The 21,275-nt window shown below is 54.7% G+C and overlaps 3 protein-coding genes across 3 annotated transcripts; 2 read left to right on the forward strand and 1 right to left on the reverse strand.

Moving 5' to 3' along the window:
• Positions 1–13,977: 13,977 nt before the first annotated feature.
• HD553DRAFT_350917 (major facilitator superfamily domain-containing protein) lies at positions 13,978–16,428 on the forward strand. Its single transcript, XM_046183574.1, has 5 exons — positions 13,978–14,336; positions 14,417–14,650; positions 14,739–14,902; positions 14,993–15,074; positions 15,141–16,428. Exons 1-5 carry the CDS (start codon positions 14,024–14,026, stop codon positions 16,235–16,237), a joined length of 1,890 nt encoding a protein of 629 aa, XP_046035336.1. The 5' UTR covers positions 13,978–14,023; the 3' UTR covers positions 16,238–16,428.
• Positions 16,366–18,474, reverse strand: HD553DRAFT_59508 (uncharacterized protein). Its single transcript, XM_046184340.1, has 4 exons — positions 17,455–18,474; positions 16,976–17,393; positions 16,808–16,906; positions 16,366–16,732 (listed from the first exon to the last, which is right to left on the reverse strand). The coding sequence occupies exons 1-4, from the start codon at positions 18,406–18,408 to the stop codon at positions 16,494–16,496; spliced, it is 1,710 nt and encodes a 569-aa protein (XP_046035337.1). The 5' UTR covers positions 18,409–18,474; the 3' UTR covers positions 16,366–16,493.
• Positions 18,475–20,097: 1,623 nt separating this feature from the next.
• On the forward strand, positions 20,098–21,014 carry HD553DRAFT_343317 (uncharacterized protein; the record flags this gene model as incomplete). Its single annotated transcript, XM_046182863.1, has 2 exons — positions 20,098–20,343; positions 20,466–21,014. The coding sequence occupies 2 exons, from the start codon at positions 20,098–20,100 to the stop codon at positions 21,012–21,014; spliced, it is 795 nt and encodes a 264-aa protein (XP_046035338.1).
• Positions 21,015–21,275: the final 261 nt, after the last annotated feature.

Raw genomic sequence — 21,275 nt, forward strand, 5'->3', positions numbered from 1 at the left:
GACTTCATAACCTGCTCGCGGACCTCTTCCATACGCTCCCGGAAGGCTGCTGCCGACTCGATGCTCCCCGGGACTTGGCGAAGGGAGAACTTGAAATCTTCTCCTTCGGAGGCCATGAAAGGCGACATCTTGATCGCCGAGTGCCACGCGTTGTTGTAGGCGAATTCCGCCATAGCGATCAACTCCGCCCAATCATCCTGCTGGAAGTTCGTGTAGCTCCGGAGATACTGCTCCAACGTGGAGTTGGTCCTCTCTGTCTGCCCATCAGTCTCGGGGTGGTACGCCGTTGACAGCCGCTGGTTCATCCCTGTGATCTTGCACACGTCCCTCCAGAATCGCGACGTAAACAACGCCCCTCGATCGGTCAACAAGTCCTTAGGGTACCCATGGAGCCGCACCCATTCGTTGACGAATATCGACGCCAGCGCATGCGTGTCGTCGTCCTTTCAACAGGGCACGAAATGCGCCCTCTTCGCAAAACGATCCACTATTACGAGGATCGAATCAAATCCCTTTGACACGGGCAGCCCCGTGATGTGGTCCATAGTGACCGACTTCCATTTCCCTTCCGGTACCGGCAGTGGGTGCAACTCCCCCATGGGTTTTGCCCGCGGTCTCCTGTTCCGCTGGCATACGTCGCAGGTCGCCACATACTCGGCCACTGTCTCTCTCAGTCGGGGCCACCAGAATTCCCAGAGCACCATCTCCGTCGTCTTGTCCCGACCATAATGCCCGACCAGCTTCTGGTCGTGACATAGCGCGAGCACTTTGCTGCGCAATACCTCCTTATCGGGGACATACATCCATCCTCGATAAAGGAGGAACCCGTCGCTGTCCACCGTCCATTCCTCCGCTTTGCCTTCCGGCGCTCGGGAGACCCGCTCGGCTCCGGCGGTCAACTCCGCGTAGGCGTCTTTGACGAAGGCGTCTTCCTTCAACTCCGCCAGCAGTAGACGCTGGATCTCTTCTTCCGGAAGTTGCAAGGTTCCGCATATGCGGAGTGCTCCCTGGCACTGGTCCGTCGCAACGCTCCGGCGGAGCGCCCCTTCGCTCTCCTCCATCGTGAGAGCATCCAGCTGCATCGGCAGCTCGCTGTTCTGCGGCCGTAGCAGAATCTCCGTTTCCAGGACCTTGGAGTCCTTCATCAGTTCTTCCCGGCGGCTCAATGCGTCGGCCTTACCATTCTCCGTCCCGGGCTTGTACTCCAGGGTGTAGTTGAACTGGTTCAACCGCTGCAACCACCGCGCTTGTCTCCTCGTCAGCATTTTCTCGGTACGGAAGTACTCGAGGTTCTTGTGATCCGTAAGGATCCGAATGAGTCGACCACTGTCGAGGTACTGTCGCCATACCGTGCAACTATACACGATCGCGAGGAGCTCGCGGTCGTGAACGTCGTAGTTCCTTTCGGCCGACGTCAGACTTTTCGACTTGAAAGCCACAGGGTGCATCTTTCCGTCGGCTCCCTCCTGGGACAGCACCGCCCCGATCGCCCCAGAGGAGGCGTCCGTCTCCAACAAGATTTCTTTATCCTCGTCAAAATGAGCGAGGATTGGCGCCGTCGTGAACGCCCGTTTCAGCTCCTGGAAGGAGGCCTCCGCCTCCTTACTCCACTCCCATTTCCGACCCTTCTTCGTAAGGTCGTGCATCGGCCTACACTTCTTCGAGTACCCTTCGATGAAGCGGCGATAATAGTTGGCGAACCCCAGAAAAGACATGAGTCCTTTCACGTTCGTAGGGGCCGCCCAGTTGTTGCGACCCGATCCTTTCGGCTGATCTGCAAAGACTATTCCCGTTGTGTTATCACCCAGTTGGTATTTAATGCTCACCTTATCTGTATACTATTTCGCTTCAAGGGTAATGGGTGATCAATCCAGTAGTCTTGAAGTGCACTTGTAGAAGGACGCGGAGCTTGCTTTGTTTGCAAGGGTAGCGAATTGTTTCTTGGTGAATCTCAGAGTGAAGAGATGAGGACAAGTGTGGTTGCTTGTTCTCATCCTTCCTCCCTCATATATATAGTCATGAGAGAAGAGGTAGCTACTACAGCGGTTTGCGGTTTGCGGTTTGCGGTTTGCGGTTTGCGGTTTGCGGTTTGCGGTTTGCGGTTTGCGGTTTGCGGTTTGCGGTGTGTGGCTGGTGAAGGCTTGCCCTATTGGCAATAGTGTATTCGCGTCTCTTTACACCAGTCCAGTACGGACTTGATCTTAGAGTCGTTCATTTGAACGCCCTGTGAAGTAACATCATACCCCAAAAACTCGGTGTGGTCCGTATCGAACTCACACTTCTCGGCTTTCGCGTAAAGCCCGTTCTCCAACAATCTCCAAAGGACCTCTCCGACGGCCTCGTCATGCGACTCCTGATCCGGTGAGAAAACCAGGATGTCGTCCAGGTAGATAACCACCTTGGTGTCCAACATATCTCGGAACACGTGGTTCATCCACCTCTGGGACGAGGCTGGAGCATTGGTGAGCCCGAAGGGCATCACCAGGCACTCGAAGAGCCCCTCTCGCGTTCGAAACGCAGTCTTCCACTCGTCACCCTCCTTTACTCGGAGGAGGTTGTATGCCCCTCGCAGATCTAACTTGGTATTAGGCTTGCCTGCAAGCCTGAAATAGTATCACACGGGACTAGAAGGTAAGGGTAAGGTAATGAATGTAATAACGGATGTAGTACAACTAGTACTACATTACAGTAAACACATAGGGGGTGTTCTAGATATACTCCGTACGGGAACTCCCATCGGAGGTCCCTGTAAAACTACCCGACGCGGGTGTGCGATACGCGTACCGCGGATGCTATAACAGGATCCCCCCCCTAGGCCGAGATTCCAGATCGGCCAGCGCCGCTCGTGTTTCACGTAGGTGTAAGGCCCGGGAGCGACCCCCGATGGGGGTCCCCCTGGACAGGCTGACGGGACGCAGGAATGAGGCAAGGTACGAGTAGACATCTAAATGTAATAACGGATGTAGAGCTATTACAGAGGTACTAGTTCTACATCCAAACAACAACACCGAAAAGTACCCCCGACGGGAGTCGCATACGGGAGTCGCGTACGGCGTGTCCGACGCGTCACGTGACCGCTATAACAGTAGGCGCCTTTGTTCTCTTCTTTCGTTCTCCCCACCGGTAAGCGTTCGTCGCTTACACACGTCTGCCTGTTTCACAGGGATACCGGAATTTCGGGCCCGATGGGGCGGGTCTCGTTGTTGTTCTTTTCTTTGTCCTTGCGCGGACATCCGGATGGGCGCATGTCCGACTCATTGTTTGGGAGGTGTAAACAAAGGAGACCGTCGTCGATGTAGACGTCTATACCGCTGTTGCTGTACAATATCCTCTCTTCATATGCCCATATCCATAGCAATAGTATTGTTCTAGTTGCTCTCGTGGCTAGTACCGCAATTCTTCTTTTGTTTGGGCCGCCGTAGCAGCAAGGATGTAGGGTATAAAGGGGCTCGCGTTCGCGTTTGCGAAGTGGGGAGTAAGTTGTAGGTACCTTTTGCTACTACTCACTTTACCCCCCCTGCGCTATCTATCCCCTGCCTACCTTCCTATCCTATTCGACATGCCTGTCACTCCCAAGACTACCAAGAACCACGGCGATAAGCCGTACTCCCCGTCGACTCCGAGGGGGACGTCGAAGCTCGAGCAAGATCGGGCTAGGGGTTTCGTATACCCCAAGACCAAATCCGCCGGCGAGAGTGAGTGATATCCGTCTTGGTGGGGTCCGCCGTGGCTAACATGCTGGTCACTCCTTCAGAGGAGCAAGTTAAGACCGAGGAACTTGCTCGTACGGCCTTCTTGGCCGATAGTATTTCCATCCCTTCCCTCAAGAAGTTGTGGAAGGAGGGAAACGTCGCGGGGTTCGACGGTTTGATGGTATGTATTGTTCTTTTCTTTTATTCTCTCCGGTGGGGTTGTCGTATGCTGATTCCAATCGTGCGTACGTAGGCTCAGTACCGTGGTGGCTGGAAGTGGTGCTGCCTCAACTGTTTCGGTCACGAGGACCGCTTCCACCTCTCCGCCGAAAACTCGGTCCCCGGTTACGTCGAGGATGGGGTCAAAGGGTGGTACAACGTGATGGAGCTCGAAGGCATTTTCTTTTGCCGCCACCCCCTACCGGACGCGGGGAAATCCTCTGGTCAGGGGAGTTCCTGCTTCCCTTGCCGGGGAACCAACATCAAGTGCGCCCCTTTGCCGTCCACCTTCATGACGGTTTTCGATCCGGCCTACGGTATCCGCACCCGGTACCAAGCGGCGTGTGAGGTCCTCACGATCCCCAACGTCCCCCATCCGGTGGCTATCGCCCTCGCGGACGAACTCCAGAGGATCATGAATCTCATGGTAAGCAGTCGCTCCGTTTTGGACCCCCGGCGGGAATCTGCCTCGGAGTTAACGTTCGCCTCTCGCGTAGGTTCTTCCCCTTCTTTCGAACAAGACCGACTGTCTTGTAGAGACCCGGTGCTATCCCGCCTGGCTCGCTGTCAAGGACCAGTACCGCAAGAGGTACTTCCTGTCGTGGTGCCGAAAGCACCCGTACGTCGCCAACGAAAACGGGACCGTCACCATCCCCGACCGCGACGCGTGGGACGAGGACAAGTCCTACCGGGACTTCCTCTTCGAAGGGCATGGTGAGGATGTTGGAGAACCCCCCGTCGCTGCTGACGGACCGGTCGGCGAGGCGTACGACGCCGACGTCCTCCGCACCCCTACGCCTTCCCCTCCTCCGTCCCCGACCCCGACTTCCGCCGCCGGCAAGAGGAAGAAGAAGAAGGTCGTCGCCGCTTCGGAAGGCGACGAGTGAGGGGTTTCCGGGTCTTTTGGAGTTTTGTCGTGTTTGTACTCTCCGGATTGTTTTTACGTCGGGGTCTCTTTTTCTCTTGTATTTTGATATACCATAATAGAGTCCCGGCTTCACCTTCCTCTCTCTATGTGCGTTTACTCCTCGCGAGGGACTTGTGCGTTTCACTCCTCGCCAGGGACTTGTGCGTTTACTCCTCGCGAGGGACTTGTTTCAGGTTGTGTTCTTCAGTAGTGTGCGTTTACTCCTCGCGAGGGACATGTTTCGTATTGTACTTCTTGTACAGTTACCTTTTGATGGCGTATACTTTGGTGAGTGTATTTCTCGTAGTAACTGTGAAGTCGAGTGTTTGAAAAAGTGAATGGTGATAAAAACATCCCCGCCGGGCCTGCCGTGGGGGTACAACAAATGATGAGCCAATAACAACACAACCGTACGTCTAATCAGTCGGGGTCCAGAGCAAAGGCTGCTATAAGGTTTGCCAGCAAACCTGAATAGTAACACACGGGACTAGAAGGTACGGGTAGGGTAATGACTGTAATAACGGATGTCTAACTACTACAAGGTGCTAGTTAGACATCTTCGAACACATCTCCTAATAGGTCTCCGAGAGAGTCTCCGAGAGAGTCTCCGAACGGACCTCCGTACGAGGTGAAAACCTACATCCCGCGTGTGTACGACATGCGTACCGCGGATGCCTATAATAGGATCCCCCCCTTAGGGCGAGATTCCAGATTGCCCAAAGTAGTCGAGTAGTCCGAGGCTAGAGTAGACGTTTCATCTTGAAGTTCTTTGTTCCCTCGAAACGTCCAGTGTCTGTATCCCCGCGACTCTCCTCGTGCCTCCGCTCTATTGTCTCCGAAGAGATCGTCTAGAACCTTCGATTTGTACGCCCAGGTACACTGGTTCTTTCTGAAACACTGCTCGGCGCCCGTGGGTGCTGCAATGAAGAACCTATTGTCTATCGGTGTCGTCGACCCGTCTGAAACGCCTAGCCGACGACGATGACGCGTCGCGCGTCTATCTTCTATTGTCTTCCCCGCGGACATTGCAACATGGTCCTGTCCGCGGTATTGTTCGTTGATGTAAACAAAGGTGATGTCGTATGTATCGACGTCCTTTCTAACCGATATTGCTATATTCTCTTTGTCGTGTTCGAAGTAACGACTTCTTGCTTTGTCCTAGTAGCTGCTACCTAGGTCTCTTTTGTCTTGTTCTCGAAATGTGAAAGGTATAAGACCCCCGAGGGGGTTTGTCGACTTGATGTTTTTCGACGTACGTATCCTCTCTCCTTTAGCAAACCTATAGCTTACTATTCCCGTATCTTTTCCTTCCCTCCTTTCGTACGATGCCTCCTTCCGCTCCCCCTACTCCCTCGAAAGCTCGCAAGCGCAAGGCCGCCACGGACTGGGTCAACGACGCCGTGTATGGCTACATACGCGGTAACAACTGGGAGGGCTTCGAGGTCAACGAAGTCAACGCCTTACAGAAGGCGAAAGAACGATTCCGAGGAACCGTCCCGCCGGAGGTAATCTCCGCTTGGATGAGAGGGGATGTGGATGGCGTGAATGGGTTGCTGGTAAGCCTTTGATATTCTTTTGTTTTCGTGTCTCCGATAGGGTCTCCGAGAGGGTCTCCGACTGACCCTCCTTTGATATCTGATTTTTGATCTTCAGGCCCAATTCTCCGGTGGTTGGCAATGGTGTTGCCAACGTTGCTTCGACGGTGGCAAGTTCAAGAGCGTCACTCCCGCCGACTTTGTGACGTACAACCCGGAAGACGGCACGTGGTGGGACGTGATCAGCGTCGAGGGTCTCTTTTTCTGCCGCCATCTCATCCACCCGCCGCACACCGCCGGCAACGTCACCAGGTCCTGCGGTCGGTGCGCCCCGAAGAAGCTCGGTTGTGCCCCCGTTCCCCGAGAGATGGTTGTCGTCTTCGACGACGATGAGGATACCGAGACCCGAGTTCGAGCGGGGTTGGTCTTGTTGCGCGCCGACAAGATGGCCTTGGGGACTCGGGATGAGGTCGCGACCGAGATCGAGAGGCTCCTCGATACGGTTGTGAGTTTGTTTTCTTCTATTCTTTTTCTTTTTCTTCTTCTTCCACTGACTCCTCTTGCATGCTATCCGACATCCAGATTGTACCTCAACTCAACCGTCGGTCCGGGGTCTCCGTCATGAGCGAACGCGGGGCTCTCTACAAGGCCATCGCCGACAACAAGGAGGAGTGGGACCACCTGGACCCCAACACCCGTCGCGGTTGGGAAGGGTTCGAAGAGGCCCGCAAGATCACCTTCGATTTCGCCGAGGGTCAGTACAAGCCTCTCCCCGTGTGGCCCGGCGAAGAGGACGCCATGGACGTGGACGAGGAGGAGACCGAGGTCCAGATCGTTAGTACTCTCTTTCTACGTTTGCGTTTTGAGCTAACCCAAGTTCTCCTAGGCTGCGCGGGAACGAGACGCTCGTCTCGCGGCCGAGAAGGCCGACGAAGAGGCCCGCCAGAAGCGGCTTGACGCCGAGGCCGCCAGCAAGGTCGCTGAGGACGCTCGTTTGGAGTACGAACGGGCCCGGGACCGTCTCGCCGCCGTCAACCCCCTTCGGTTCCGTACTCCCCCCGCCGACCCGCCCCCCGCCAAGGACGCCGCTCCCCCTCCCGCCCAGGACAAGCAGCCCTCGCAACGAGGTAGCAGGGCCAGGTCCCAGCGCGAGGGGACCGCGACCGAGCACACCGCGGACCGCAACGAGGGTGATGGTGGCGATGGGGGCGGCGATGGCGGTGGCGATGGCGGTGGTGACGGTGGTGGCGACGGTGGTGGAGCGTGATTTTTGTTTGTGTTTGTAACGTCTCGTTTGGTCGCCGTTCGGGGGTCGGCTCCCTTTTTATTTTTATGCTATTTTCTTGTTGCGATTCATTTCTCCAGCAAAGTCTCCGAACGTGTCTCCGAACGAGTCTCCGATTGAGCCTCCAAGCGAGTCGTGGTACTTCATTGTTTTCGTAAGACAAACTTGATTGTCGTTGGCTCGTTAAGTTCGTAAAAAAAAAGGAATGGTGATAAACATCTTCGTCGGTCCTGCCGACGAAGGTACAACAATGAGTAATGACAAACACGAAAACCCTAAGCACCCGGAGTCCACAGCAACGGCTCGTCCCCGTTCTGCTTGGCGAACTCCTCATCCCAATACGCCTGGTGGTTCTGGGCGGGAGGTTGCATGTACGTCGCAGCCACCTGCATTCGACCAGCCTGTTGCCGAGCCTGCCACCAAGCAGGTGGAGACCTCTTGGCGTTGCTGCACTGGGCACTCCTGTGGCCGGGCTGCCAGCAGTTGTAGCAGGGTTTCCCGCCGGGCATCCTCGCTGCGTCCACTTCCATGGGCGTAGCACCCGACGTGGCGGCCACCGCAGGAGGGGCAACAGTGGTGTTAACCACAACAGGGTTCCGGGGAGCGACGTGGTTACCTGCGTAACGATTCCCGCTCGTGTGGGCACGGTTACCCGAAGACGTGTGCCTACGGGCTTCCGCTTGGTCTTCGTACCGGCGACATTCCATCTGGAACTCCGCCAGCGTCATATGCTCCTGGTTGGGCATAGGGATAATAGCGTCCTGAAAGGCCTGGTTCAGGTTGACGCGGAAGAACGACCGTTTGCCGTACTCGTTGAGGTTTGGGAGGAGGGCGGCGAGGTCGTTGAACTCGGTGATGTACGTACTCAAGCTCTTGTTGCCCTGCTTCAGAGAGTAGTACTCCTTCTCCGTAGCAAGGATGTTCCTTCCCCCTCCGTACATCTCCACGAGCAACGCCTCGAACTCCCGCCAGGTGACCTGAGTTCGCCCCGACGAGTACTCCCTTGCCCATGCCTGGGCCTGCCCATCCATGTACGACTCCGCGTACATAATCTTGTAAAGGTCGGTGTACAACCCCGGCTTGACTTGGAACTCCCGGTTGCATTGGTCCAGGAATCCCCTAACCTTCTCTTTCTTGCTGCCATCGAACCTGTCCGGCGTACCGAACTTGAACAGCTTCGCTCTCGCTTCCTCCGTGGCCGTCGCCGATCGAGTGTCCCTCGACATCGCCAACTCCATCATCTGGCTATGCATGTTCGCCATCATGGAGAGCAGGGCGGAAACGTCCGGACTGGTAGGAGGCGCAGCGGCCGGAGCAGGGTTGGCTGCTGGGGGTGTTGACTGCACTTGTGGGGGAGTCTGCCCCATGTTGTTGGCCGGTGCGGCCTGCGTGGAAGCGGTAGGTACCCCCGGGGCACCTACCTCCGGTTGCTGGTGGGCAAAGACGCACTGGTCGTTTACCAGCGTCTCCCCAGTTGGGTTCCTCCACATGAACCTTCCTTGTCCATCCATCATCTGCATGCTCCCGTCTTCGCTCAAGACCGGGATCGCATCCGCAGGGATGGGGTGGACAGCCCTATCCGGTCCGTAACACTGCGTGAACGTATTCATCGTATACGGGGTCTCCTAGTCGGGGTGTTTGGGTGATCCGTTATTCTATAAGGTTTGCCAGCAAACCTGAATAGTAACACACGGGACTAGAAGGTACGGGTAGGGTAATGACTGTAATAACGGATGTCTAACTACTACAAGGTGCTAGTTAGACATCTTCGAACACATCTCCTAATAGGTCTCCGAGAGAGTCTCCGAGAGAGTCTCCGAACGGACCTCCGTACGAGGTGAAAACCTACATCCCGCGTGTGTACGACATGCGTACCGCGGATGCCTATAATAGCTGCTCTCCGTTCTGCCTCGCAAGCTCGGCTTCCCAACCTCCCTCCGGGACGGTCTCGACGGGTTGCACCCGGGCACCAGAGACGTTCATCCGACCGTTGTTCCTACCCTTGAACTAGGGGCAGGGACCCTCTGGTTGGGGCAGTTGACGGCCACATGGCCGTGTTGGAAACACCGGTAGCAGGGGTCGTTCCGCCTCATCCTGCCCGCGTCGAGTTCCATGGGAGCAGCGGTGGAAGCATTGGCGGCGGGAGTAGGAGTCGCAACGGTGGTATTGACCACAACGGGGTTACGAGGCGCGGAGTGGTTGCTCGCTTGTCGATTACCGCCCAAGTGGTAGCGGTTTCCCGAGGACGCATGCCTCCTGACATCCGCCTGATCTTCGTACCGGCGGCATTCCATTTGGAATTCCGCCAAGGTCATTGTTTCTTGGCCCGGCATAGGGACGATAGCGTCTTGGAACGCTTGGTTCAGGTTGGACCTGAACAGCGTCCGGCGAACGTATTCGCAGACATTGGGGAGGAGGGCCAAGAGGTCGTTGTACTCGGTGATGTACGTCGCGAGGCTCTTGGTGCCCTGCCTTAGGTGATAAAGTTCTTTTTCGGTCGCGGCGATGTTTCGTCCTCCACCATAAGTGGAGATGAGCAGTTGCTCGAACTGCTCCCAGGTAGCCGGCACTCGGCCCGTGGAGTACTCCCGAGCCCAGTCGGCGGCCTGTCCTTCCATGTACAACTCTGCGTACATCATCTTCAGGCGGTCGGTAACGTAGACGCCCGGTTTGACCTCGAATTCCTGGTTGCATTGGTCCAGGAACCCTCGGACCTTCTCCTTCTTGCTGCCATCGAACTTGTCCCGCGTTCCAAACTTAAACAGTTTGGCCCGGGCCTCGTCCGAAGACGACCGCGACTCTCTTGCCCTCGCCAATTCCAGCACCTGGGCTTGCATGTTGGCCATCAATTGAAAGAGGCCATTCAAGTCCGGCGTGGCGGCGGCGGGAGCCAAGGTGGCTGCGGGGTTGCCCGCATGAGAAGTTGGTACCACTTGTGGGGGGACCGTTCCCATGTTGTTGGCCGGCGTGGCCTGCGTTGGAGGTTGCTGGTTGGCAAACACCCGCAACTCGTTTGCGGTGGTCTCCGTTCCGGAGTCCGTCGTTCGCAACCACAAGAACCTTCCCTCCCCATCTACCTGCTGGCTTTGTCCATCCTCGGACAGCACAGGCGAGATCCCTGGCGGGATTCCTTGGGGGGTCCCATCGGGACGAAAACACTGGGTGAACGAAGTGTTCATCGCGTAGGGATTTCTAGTCGGGGTGAAGTTTGTAGATCCGTTATTCTATTAGGCTTGCCTGCAAGCCTGAAATAGTATCACACGGGACTAGAAGGTAAGGGTAAGGTAATGAATGTAATAACGGATGTAGTACAACTAGTACTACATTACAGTAAACACATAGGGGGTGTTCTAGATATACTCCGTACGGGAACTCCCCTCGGAGGTCCCTGTAAAACTACCCGACGCGGGTGTGCGATACGCGTACCGCGGATGCTATAACACTTGGTGTAGATCTTCGCCCCCTTAAGACGATCCAACGTCTCCGATATAAGGGGCAAGGGGGTGCGGTCCTTGACCGTGATGTCGTTTAATCTCCGGTAATCAATACAGAGTCGCAACGACTCATCCTTCTTCGGAACAAACAGCACGGGGCTTGCCGCCGGAGATGTTGACATCCGGATAAAGCCCTTCTCCGTCTGCTCCTTAATCCACTCCGACAACGCCGCTCCTTCTTTCGCGGAGTGCACATAGCACTTGCCAAATGGCGGGGTTGTCCCGGGGAGTAGATCGATGGCGTGGTCGAAGGACCTCGCCGGCGGCAGTGTATCTGCCTTTGTTTTTGAAAACGCGCCTAGCCAGGCGTGATATTTCTTCGGGACCCTCTCCCGGAGTGTCTCCATGTACTCCGGAGGGTCCAAGTCATTCGGGAACGAGTCCATTGGTTGGACGTCCCAATCCCACAGGTCCGGCCGTTTGGCAGGGGGCGGTTGTTCCACCACCGCGTCCAGGCGTGCTGCGTACAGCGTGTAGGACCCCTCCATTGCGGCCCTGTCGATCTCCTCCAACGCTGTGCTCCGCCGGACTCTCTCTCGGGTAGACTCCTTGGGGGAGAACACCACCTCTTTCCTGTCTCGTAGACATCCGAGACCCAGGCATTCATCCCCCAACTCCACTCCATTCGACGTCCAGTCGATGATCGGGTTATGGCGCCGGAACCACGGCGCTCCCAAAACAACGTCGTACGACCCTAGATCCGTCAACATGAACGCGACCGACTCGGTGTGTCGGCCAATCCTCAGCCTAGTACTTTTCCGGTGGGTCACTGCACCGGAGTTGATCGGTCTCCCGTCGATCACCCTAAGCATCCTCGGCTTCTCGAGCTTCTCTTCCACGAACCCATGCTCCGCAGCGAACCCCTTGTCCATGAACAGGTTCGTCGCCCCGCAATCCAACAGCAGGACTGTTTCTACGGCCCTCCCCTCGGGATACACCGTACCCAACAAGGTAAGGTGTTCCTCCGGATCCGCTGGAGAGCCCAACATCCCGATTGTACACTCACGACCTGCATCTTCCGCAGGTACCTGCCTCCTCGGGCTCACGGGTTGATCCGTTATTCTGTTACGGCGACGAGTCCGCCGGGCTGGTGCCCCGGGTCGGTCCGCCGGACAAGTGAGCGGGAGAGAGGCGAGGGTAGGAGTATACATCTATATAGTAATAACGGATGCCCAGCATCCGGTCTTTAGTGATAGTACAATGTTCGAATGTAAACAACAAATACGGCGGAGTCCGCCCTCGGGGTGGCCCGCCGGAGCGCGTCTCGGCGTGCCCCGCGTCTCGACCGCGTCGATCTCTAACATTTGGTCACAAAATCTCTATCATTGATCGTAAGGTCTTGCTCATTGATCACGGTGGATTTCGTCGAGTTGTCTCGTTTGTTAATCTGCAGCTTCAGGTCCTTAATTTCGTTCTTGTACTTGGTATCCTTTACGGTCCTGGGCTTGATGATGTTATCTTGCTCTAATAACCGGTGCTTGAGTTGGCTAATCTGCAACTGGTACTTGGAATCCTGAAGGTTGACGGTAGACCCAGCAAGATCGAGGTCCTTGATCTTGGACCTGAGCTCGAGCAGTTCAATCTTATTGGCGTTTTTGACATTCTCGATCTCCTGCTTATGCGTCTTCTCCTTTTCGGCAAGGGTGTTTTCCTGAAGCTCGACTTTGGTAGCGGCGAGCTCGAGGTCCTTGATCTTCAGCTCGAGCAATTCGACTCCGTTGGTGTTTTTAATACTCTCGAGCTCGAGCTTATGAGGGCTTTCCTTTTCAGTGAGCTCAAGTTTATGAGCGCCGTCTTTGTTTGTGATCTGCGTTAAACATCAAAGCGATTTCTGAGGTTCATCTGAACCGAGACGGATGCGGCTGGGACAGATACACGTTGGGTCTTTCAGTGGGTGTGTTTGTGATGGAAAGCTTCTAAATTATACAAGACTCTCGATAACAATGTCCCAGATCTTGGCAGACGCTTTGAACGACGCAATACTCGAATGTATCGTGATCGTGCGATATTATTGACAAATACATGCACGATGATTTGAGCACATTGAGGTGATGAAGGGATAGCCAGTATGTGATGATATATAGCAGTACCGCATATGACATGCTAGAGTAAGATGCTTAGCCCGCACCGATAGCCCGCAGCATGCAGCCGTCCGGCTCTGGGTGATGTCAGCTACTTGAATGATCCGAATGCGACAGTAGCCAGGGCAGATTAGACAAAAAGACCAGGGAAACACCAGCATGTAATTGTGATGTAGTCGCCAGCTGCCCCGGAACCCATCCCGGCTTTGGTCTTCTCGTGCCTCACCTGATCCAATAGCTCTCAATCCCTGTCGTCGTCGAACAACGACCAGCCTTACAAAGGTGACCAGTCTCGACAGACCGTCTCGAGATGGTCGTAGCGTTTTCGCAATCATGGAACAGGGTCACATTGATCGTCAGACGTTATCATCAGCGAGGACCCGATCATCAGACACACGTCGTAGTGCTCCTAGTCGGTCGTACATAAGAGTCTCGAGTCGACCTCATTCAAACCGGACAGCCGGGTCTGTAACGGTCTTCAGCGAAAACTGCTCACCTTCCGTTGGCGCGCTGTTTCAGCCGCGCGCGCGTAGAAATTGCTCGTTTCCCTCAAAGCGAGCGACAAAGAAGGTTTGATGGACATCCGCCATTGGGTCGATGGGTTGGTGACCTCGCCAAGGATCTCAGAGGTGGATCCCTTTCAAACGGTTAGGGTTGCACTTCGGAGTATCTCGTATCGTAGCTTGCAGCATATATTAGTGAGACTCCCGGCCGAGGTATGGTTGGCTCTCTATCATCACGATTAAATCTCATCATCAAGGCGATAGTGAGCCTAGCACGTCATTGATCTGTCCATTACACTCATCCATCATGACGACCGACAAAGCTTTACACACATCGTCCCCCGAGGTCACGCCGACCATGACTTACGATTCGAACAAGCCCGACCGCGCCTGCGACAAAGACCTGGATGACGACAAGGCCCTATCAGGGCATCACTTTACGGTCCAAGGCAACGCCGCTAGCAACGTTCCGCCCATCCATGATCCTCTCATCGCGGGAGTCGCCAAGATATCCACCTTTCGTCAAGTCTTCTCCACCAAGAAGCTGGTCTGGTCGTTCTGGATCGCGTTTGCCTTTTGGGCGTTTGCGATCGCCCTCAGTCAGGATACTACCTTTGTGTGTAAGTCTCAAAATGCTAATCGGTAGGACTCAGATGCGTCTCATCAAAACTAATTCTATCCGGGCTTTTTGACTTGACAGACCTCGCCTTTGCAACCTCCTCCTTCACATCCAACTCCCTGCTTTCCACCATCGCCCTCCTCTGCTCCATCATGACGGGCGTGATCAACCCCTTCTGGGCAAAACTAGCCGACTTGAGCGCCCGCTCGTATTGTCTTCTAGCCAGCGTCTTGTTGTACGCTATCGGATACGCTTGTAGCGCCGGAGCGCCCAATGTGGAGACGCTTGCTGCGGGCCAGGTCATCTATACTATCGGTAAGCCGAACTCCTACAAGTTTACTCAATGACGAACATGGAATCGGAGCTCATACTCACATCTTGGTCTTAATTCATCGTTTTCCAGGTAACTCGGGCTTGGGGTTCCTTCAGACACTGATCGTCTCGGACATTACCAGTCTACAATACCGCGGACTCGTCCTGGGCGGTATATCCCTCGTCTATGTCCCTTTCGCCTTTGTGACTGGTGATATCACTACCGCGGTCGGGTTGACCAATTGGAGATGGGGTGTGAGTCGATCGATCACCTCACTTAGTCATTCGGGGTGGATATAGTTACTGACCTCGATATTGTGAACGCTTCGTTTCGCCTATCTGCAGTACGGGATGTTTTGCATCATCATGCCCGTCTGCCTTACACCCATCCTTATCATGCTGTTCTGGGCTGATCATAAGGCTAAAGGTAAGCCAGAGTATCGATCAGCATTCTGGTGCAGAGTTGACTGATGCAGTTTGTCGCCCGCTCCAGGGATCTCAAAGGTAGCGCACACAGCTACGGCCGAGCCTCATCTCGCCCGTCCCTCACTTGTTCAACGCATCGTCCGCTTCTTTCTGGTCATCGATGCTGTCGGGTTGATCCTCCTCGGCACGACCTTTGCCCTCCTACTCAGTCCGCCTACCTTGGTCTACGGTGCTGATAATGGCTGGAAGAACCCATCGATGATCGCCATGATCGTCGTCGGAGGCTGTCTCCTGCCCGTCTTTTGCGCTTGGGAATGGTTCGGCGCAAAGCACCCTATCATGCCACGCAGCATGTGGAACAAGACCTTTCTCATCAGCGTCTTCATCAATTTCGTCAACTTTATCGTCTCCACCCTACACAACACGTACTGGAACAGCTGGGTTTGGGTCATTCAGGATTACAACACGCGCAATTACACCTATATGACCCAGATCGAGACGGTGACGCTTTGCACGTTTGCCATCGTCGGAGGCGCCATCCAGCGATACACCCACCGCTACAAGTACTTGCAGATCTTTGCACTCTGCTTGCGAATCCTCGGAGCCGGGATCACCTACTACTCGAGTCTAGGGCATACGAGCACCGTCTGCCTGTTCTTTGGCAAATTCCTCATCACGGTCGGCAACTCGTGGTCGATCATCGGATCTACCGTCGCTGCCCACGCTTCGGTCAAGCACAAAGATCTCGGTATCGCCATCGCCGTCTTATCCCTCTGGAGCTCGATCGGGGGAAGTATCGGCTCATCGATCGCGGGCGCCATCTGGCCTTATCGCCTGGTCGACTACCTCACCCAGACAACCCAGTTGGACCCTCTCAGCATCGCCACGGTCGCTGGGGACATCTACTCTGCTCGATACGAAGGAGTCGACCCCGCTCCTGGAGTGCGCGAGGCTTACAACCTCAGCTACAAGCGACTCTGCCTTATCGCGCTTCCCCTTACCTTCATTCCTCTCTTCGCGGCTTTCTTCAGCGAAGATTACGTGCTCGACGATCGACACAACACGATGGAGGACGAAAAGCACGGTCATGCGGCTGAGGGAGCCGAACAGAAGGAGGATTATGGGATCGCGGAGGGACGTCGAGGGAGGAGCGACAAGGTCTGATTTCTGACATTGCTTGGGGCGGTCACGCCTTGAGCGCTCTGCTACATGTTCGTCATCATCATATAGATTTTCAGTGTCGTTTGGCTACTTGGTTCAAGAGGTTGGGAGTTTGATAAACAATCTATCGATTCTTGATGTTGAAACACGTTGAAGCGGTCCGTACCACTTGTATCGGGGACCGCGTTATCATCAAGTAACGTCTAAACCAGAAAGTCGTCGAGGGAGAATCTAAAAGTCCGTTTGCACGCCCCCGGCTCTACCGCTCGAATCGCATGCTATACCCCCCACCTTCTTGCTTGTCAAACTTGAAATTGTTGGTGCTGAGCCCGAATCGCCCGAGCAAGCCGTCACCGAGATCTTTCAGCTTGGAGAGCATCTCGTCCTTTTCCTTTTCTTGCTGCGTACGAATACGCGTTGGGAGGGTGGACAAAGATCGCTGTGCTTGTTGATATAGTGGAGATGATTTCGGCAGGATCTGGGTCAGAGCGGTGTAGTCTGGTCGCGGCACAAAGACATGAGCTTAGTGCGACGTGTGAACACAAGCTAGTCTTTCACGACAGGTCGACCAACCTTCTTGTGCAGTGGTCAAGCTGGACCACGAACCGATCCTCTCGCTAGCCAACGCTCGGCGTTGCAATACCTTGACATAGTGAGGATCCAATTTTAATGCTATATAGACCGGCTTCCTTCGTCAGCATTTGTCTCCTATTCAAAGGGGTAAACTCGGCCCAACCTCACCTTCTGTACATGCCGTCACCGCCTCCTTGTCATCCCCCTTTTTCACCCAAACAGCTCCCAGATTCCCCCAGACCGCCTTTTTCGTCTCTTCAATCTCCCTTTCAACGCCCCGCTTCAGCTTGACCTCGGGATCCTTTTCCTCTTCTTCCCTGCGCCTCGACTCGGCTTCTCTCGCTTCGTCCGCCAGTCTGATCGCCTCTGCCTGTTCGTCAGTCAACTCCATCACACCCGATTGCTCCGGCTCCGGTACTTGACGCGATGGCGGGGGTGTAGGCTCGGGTTGTGGTGTGAACGAGGTGATGGGTAAGAGATTCAACGCTTCCTTGTATGCCCCGATGGCGCCATCGAGGTCCGGCTCGGCGTGTTGAAACAGCGAGTTGCCCTCTGCCTTTTGCTCCTGAGCTCTCCGTAGTAGATCCTGTAAAACAGCAACGTTTCGTCAGATACTTGTCATCTACCACGGTGCTACCTCAACCCACCTTCAACTCGTCCACCGTCAAATCGAGCTTGACCTCCTCTTCCTCCTTCTTTGCATCCTTCACTTTCACTCCCGCAGCTTCCTCTTGAGCCAACTTCTCACCTAGCGCTCTCAACGCATCATCCGTCCCCTTGACCTCGTCCTTCCCTGCATCTTCAAACTGCGCTTTGAAATCCACCGGCTCCCATTCTCCCAGATGTACGCTCGGCTCGCCTTGTTTCCCCTTGATCGGCTCGAATCCCATCTTCTTTTCCTGCTCTTCTTCCGGTATCCCACTTGCATTCTGAATATCGTTCCTGGTAGCGTGCACTACGGGCGCTTTCGACCCCGTCCATCCGGCCAAAGCATCGTCCGCCAGATCACCCGTATAACCTCCATCTTGCTTGCCGACTATATCATCAGCCATCGCGTCGATGCCATATCGCGCATCCGTATCCAACTCGTCCCCCAGCGTCGGTGCAGGGGAGACCGCATTCCTGGGATTCATACTCGCGATCGGAGCACCGAGGTTGATGTTCGCTTCAGGTTCTTCCGTCAAAGCTTGCCCGGCTCGGATCAAGTTGGCCTGAGCTACATCCCCACGGACAGCTTCCTGTCCATGTTCAAGTCCTTTCCCGACGTCGCCTTCGGTAGGCGTCGGCGGTCTGACCAGAACAGACTCTTCTCCTTCCGCTTCATCCTCAATCGTACTGCGGACATCCAGTCCTAAACCCAACCCTGACGCCGAATCCAACCTTCCCTTCCCTTCCACATCCTCTCTTCCCCCATCCGCCTTATCCTGTCCGTCTCGTCGTTCCTCCTCCTGAAGCCCCACCGAATGCAATACCTTCTTCATCACCACAGGCGATAACTCTCCCTCAGATACGTTCGGCAACAACAACTCGCTAGCTCCGCCTGGGGAAGCCTTGCCATCAAGATCTTTCAAGGTAGAAGCTGGAGATCCGGGGACTCGCATGTTGAGGGGTCTTAGGTGGAGCGTCCTTGCGATCACTTTGATGTCCACGTATTTTCAACCACGAGCATCAACGCGATGTGTAAAGTCAGCTTCCATTCAAGGGTTTGAGATATTGCAATCGAATCGATTTGCATCTGCCATGATCGAGATCGGAATCACACATAAGAGTAGGGAAAAGAGCGGCGACTTACGGTAAGCGACGATATCCAGCAAGATGATCACCAAAAACGGGACCGCTATGAACACTGCCATCCAGCGACAAACCACCGGGACCTGTTATTGTCGTCGTATTATATCCATTCCACCACATTTTTGCATTGCATTGCATTCCGAGCAAGCGGGACAGCGCGATACCGCACACCGTCGACAATATATCAGAATCGAATCGAGTGGTCAGTATTCACGACTCGTAATACACCACACCACAACACACCACAACACAAGACAACGTGATGGGAATGTAAGATGGGGATGAGGATGTGGCAGGTCTAGGCTTACCCAAGCGATAAACCTCGGAAGAGGCGGATCTACCAACAACGTGTACATCTCGTTCGACGTCAATGGAGGAGCTGAAGAAGGGGGTATCCCGATGCCCTTTAAGGGTAAAGATGAGGATTGGAATCGAGGTGTGGTAGCCATATTTGATATTCGTGTTCGTCCGGGGCGGGTACTGTAGGTTGAAAGAGGTTGACGAAGAAGCCTCGATGTAGTAGTGGTTGCTTGGGTTGTTCGGAGGATCGTTCGGGTGGATCTGACTAGAAACTCTGGTAGACCGAGTTGAGGTATATAGGGGTATTTATTGTATCAGCTTACTTCGTCAAAGGAGAAGACTCGTCCCTCCCGTTTTTTAGTCTTCAACTTACCTCTACCTCTACCTCTAGCTCGGAGTCACCACCGATTTCCTATCGTATATCGTATATCGTATGTCAATCGTCGTATGCACCTCGACCAAAAGCCGATGCGCAATCCGTCTCCTGAATCTCCCCGATTCCGATTTCAGATCCAGATCAGACGAGCCTAGAGTTTGTTTCTCGTTCTTGCTCGTCTACCACGGTGCCATCCCAATGTCTGAGAGTTTTTCGTCAAGAACTGCTGCTAAGATGAGCCACAGAACGGATAGGATGAGATGAGATTGAGATTTGTCTGTATGTTCGGGTCTGTCCCGCTCGGCTCGATACCAACTCGGATACTCACCGACGATCCCAGAAGACCGTAGGAAGAAGACCAAGCTTTATCCCACTGAGTTCTGGTCGAAGATATCGTGGTGAAAGGTCCTCTCTGTGCCTTTATCGCAGACGGTGCTGTTTATCGTCGTACTATCGATGTCCCCCGGAATGACCTTTGCACCGAGCTATACCGTAGCTGCAGGGTCCGGGCTCCGGTAAAGTCCGTCTGACCGTCGTTTCTGTCCTCTGGGTTGTTATATCTCTCGTGTTCTTTTCCCACAATCTGACAGAGGATAGTATGGAGTATATGGGTGATGTTATCGGAAGGTATAGAGAGGAATGTGAGTGGAATGATCCGCCAAGCTGGGAATCGTCAGCAGCAGCAGCTCGAGGCGGCCGGGCTTGACCGAGCAGAGGGAGACAAGGTCGATAGCATCATCCAACCACCTATACACCTACACACCTACTACTATCTATACCACACTCACTTGCTTCTACATAGCAGCATCTTACGCTCGACACCATGTCCATTCCCGCAATCTCCCGCAAGACCGCCTCCCTAAGCCTCTCCAACGACCGTCAAAATCAAATACACGTCGACCCTACACCCGCCAAGATCCAACCTCTCCCCCTCTCCTCCTCCCACCTTCCCATCCCCACGTTCACTCTCACCAGAACGCTGGCCGGGGTACAGACGGACCTCTTGATACAGAGTTATGAAGATAGGGTGTTTGTGATGATAACTCAGTTGGGGAGGATGGGGTTCTTGGTGAGTCTCTCCACGTTCTACTTCCAGCTCGGGGACGAGAGGAATGTACCTACCTCTTCTATTACTTTTCTTCGTCTATCAACCTCTGTTCCACATCCATGTGCCATGTGTCATCTAAACAGACTCAAGCGACCCTCTCCCCACTCCTGCCTCTCCTAAACCCACCTTCCCAACCCCCTTCTACCACCACCACCACAACCGCCACTACCTCTTCTTCCTCCTCCTCCTGCTCGACCACCACCCCCTCCTCTCAACCAGACTCGAACTCGATAACCAAAATCCTCCCCCTCCTCCCTCCCCCACACCCCTCAACCCTCCTCACACCCCTCCTCGGAACCCCTCAAAGTCCGGGTGACCAGACGCGGGACGAACTGTACGTCGGGCAGGTGGCTACTCTTGTTTGGTGGTTGGGCGAGAATCCCAATTTGCCTTCAAATTCCGGTATGGGAGGAGGAGGTGGGAGGGTTGGAGGAGGAAGGAGACCGGTCATCGTCAGCCTAGCTCTCGCTCGGGCTCGGGATACGACATCCGATAGGTCCTCCGGCAAAAGCGCCGCCGAACGGGAACAAGAGGAAGGAGAGGACCACGAGGAGGAAGAGGAAGAGAGCGAAAGGGAAAGAGAACGGTTCGCTGGGATCATGGGCATGATCGCCGAATGGTCCGGCGAGTGAAGTATAGATGGGGACCTTAGCAGATCTCTCACCTTGTCTAGATGCTAGTGTGGGAGAGGAGGAAGAGACAGTACTAAACACAGACATGGAGCTGAAGATGAAGATGATGGAGATGGAAACGATCCGGGAAGCGCGTCTTCACGCTCATGCATTACGCTACGTCTAGAACGTTAGAACTCGACTTGAGTATGCTACTCAACTTTACGACTGGGTTCAAACAGAACCTACGACTCTGTTCTTGTCCATGACGCATGGTCGTCA

Source organism: Filobasidium floriforme, assembly GCF_021052385.1.
Source record: "Filobasidium floriforme strain CBS 6241 chromosome Unknown HD553scaffold_15, whole genome shotgun sequence".
NCBI lineage: Eukaryota > Fungi > Basidiomycota > Tremellomycetes > Filobasidiales > Filobasidiaceae > Filobasidium > Filobasidium floriforme.